The 983-nt window shown below is 37.8% G+C and overlaps 1 protein-coding gene across 7 annotated transcripts in view; it reads left to right on the top strand.

Moving 5' to 3' along the window:
- LOC111869195 (prodigiosin synthesizing transferase PigC) overlaps window positions 1-983 on the top strand; it is an 86,952-nt gene that overhangs the window by 73,205 nt on the left and 12,764 nt on the right. For all 7 annotated transcript variants that reach the window (XM_023860496.2, XM_023860497.2, XM_023860492.2 and 4 more), the window contains one exon: window positions 477-646. In XM_023860496.2, the coding sequence (XP_023716264.1) occupies window positions 477-646 (170 nt within the window). The remainder of the gene's footprint in view (window positions 1-476; window positions 647-983) is intronic.

Raw genomic sequence — 983 nt, 5'->3', positions numbered from 1 at the left:
GCCTCACCTCATTTATAGTCTTAATTCGCTGATTCCGCGTGGACGACAAGGGGGTAGATAGCTCCTCCCTTGTGTTCTAATTTCTTAAAGTTAGGCTTTCATTGGGTCTTATCGGGATGTGGGCAGACCCCCTTGCGTCTGATCGCTGTGTAAGCGATCTATTCCGATCCTCCAGTGCCCGAGTTAGGCAAACTTCTAGCGCTGTGAGGACACAGCCTTGCTGAGCCAGCAAATTCTTACCCTACTTGCCATTACTGATGTTTACATGTTGCGGCAATAGCTGTGCAACACTGTTCGCTCGTCGCGAACATTTTGGGCAGTGGCTTACCTCTACTATCTCGAATTTTGGGGCATAACAATAACTATAGCATAATTCCATTTGGACCGAATGTTTGTAGTGTTTTAAACAGAGAAGTGTATTCTACTAATATTCTTGTATGGTAATTGTCGCTTTATTGAATATCATTTGTTGGTAGTTTGAATTGATGACTGAGACATGGGGAATGAACCCTGAGATCCTATTGAAGACTCTTCAAACAATGGTGCAAAATGCAGTCACAGACAAGTTTCAGAAAACAACCACCAAACAAGTCACAGATAAAGAATTACTATTGCAGCTCAAGACAGTGAAGAAACATGGTACCAGGTGAGCACAAATTCTGTAAACTAGGGGATTACTTTCGAGGAGAAGTTGCATAGTATCTGTAATAACAGGTGGTCAAATTGGGAAGCATGGTACAGAATTCAAATTGCTCTTATCTGAGAAAAATGCTCTTGATGTGTAATGCAAAATTTGAACCACTATATAAAAAAAATGAATTAATTATAAAGTGAAACCCTCTCACTTTTCTAATTCTGGTGTCAAAACTGTAAAAAAAAAAAAGAAAAGAAAAAGAAAGAAAGAAAGAAAGAAATATAGAAAAATTCCTGTATTTTCATTTAATGGATACTTAAAATGTTATATAATTTCTATTGCATTTTCT

The sequence above is a fragment of the Cryptotermes secundus genome, unplaced genomic scaffold (assembly GCF_002891405.2).
Source record: "Cryptotermes secundus unplaced genomic scaffold, Csec_1.0 scaffold1940, whole genome shotgun sequence".
NCBI lineage: Eukaryota > Metazoa > Arthropoda > Insecta > Blattodea > Kalotermitidae > Cryptotermes > Cryptotermes secundus.
The sequence above is the reverse complement of the archived record's forward strand: the minus strand, read 5'-3'. Positions and strand labels throughout refer to the sequence as shown.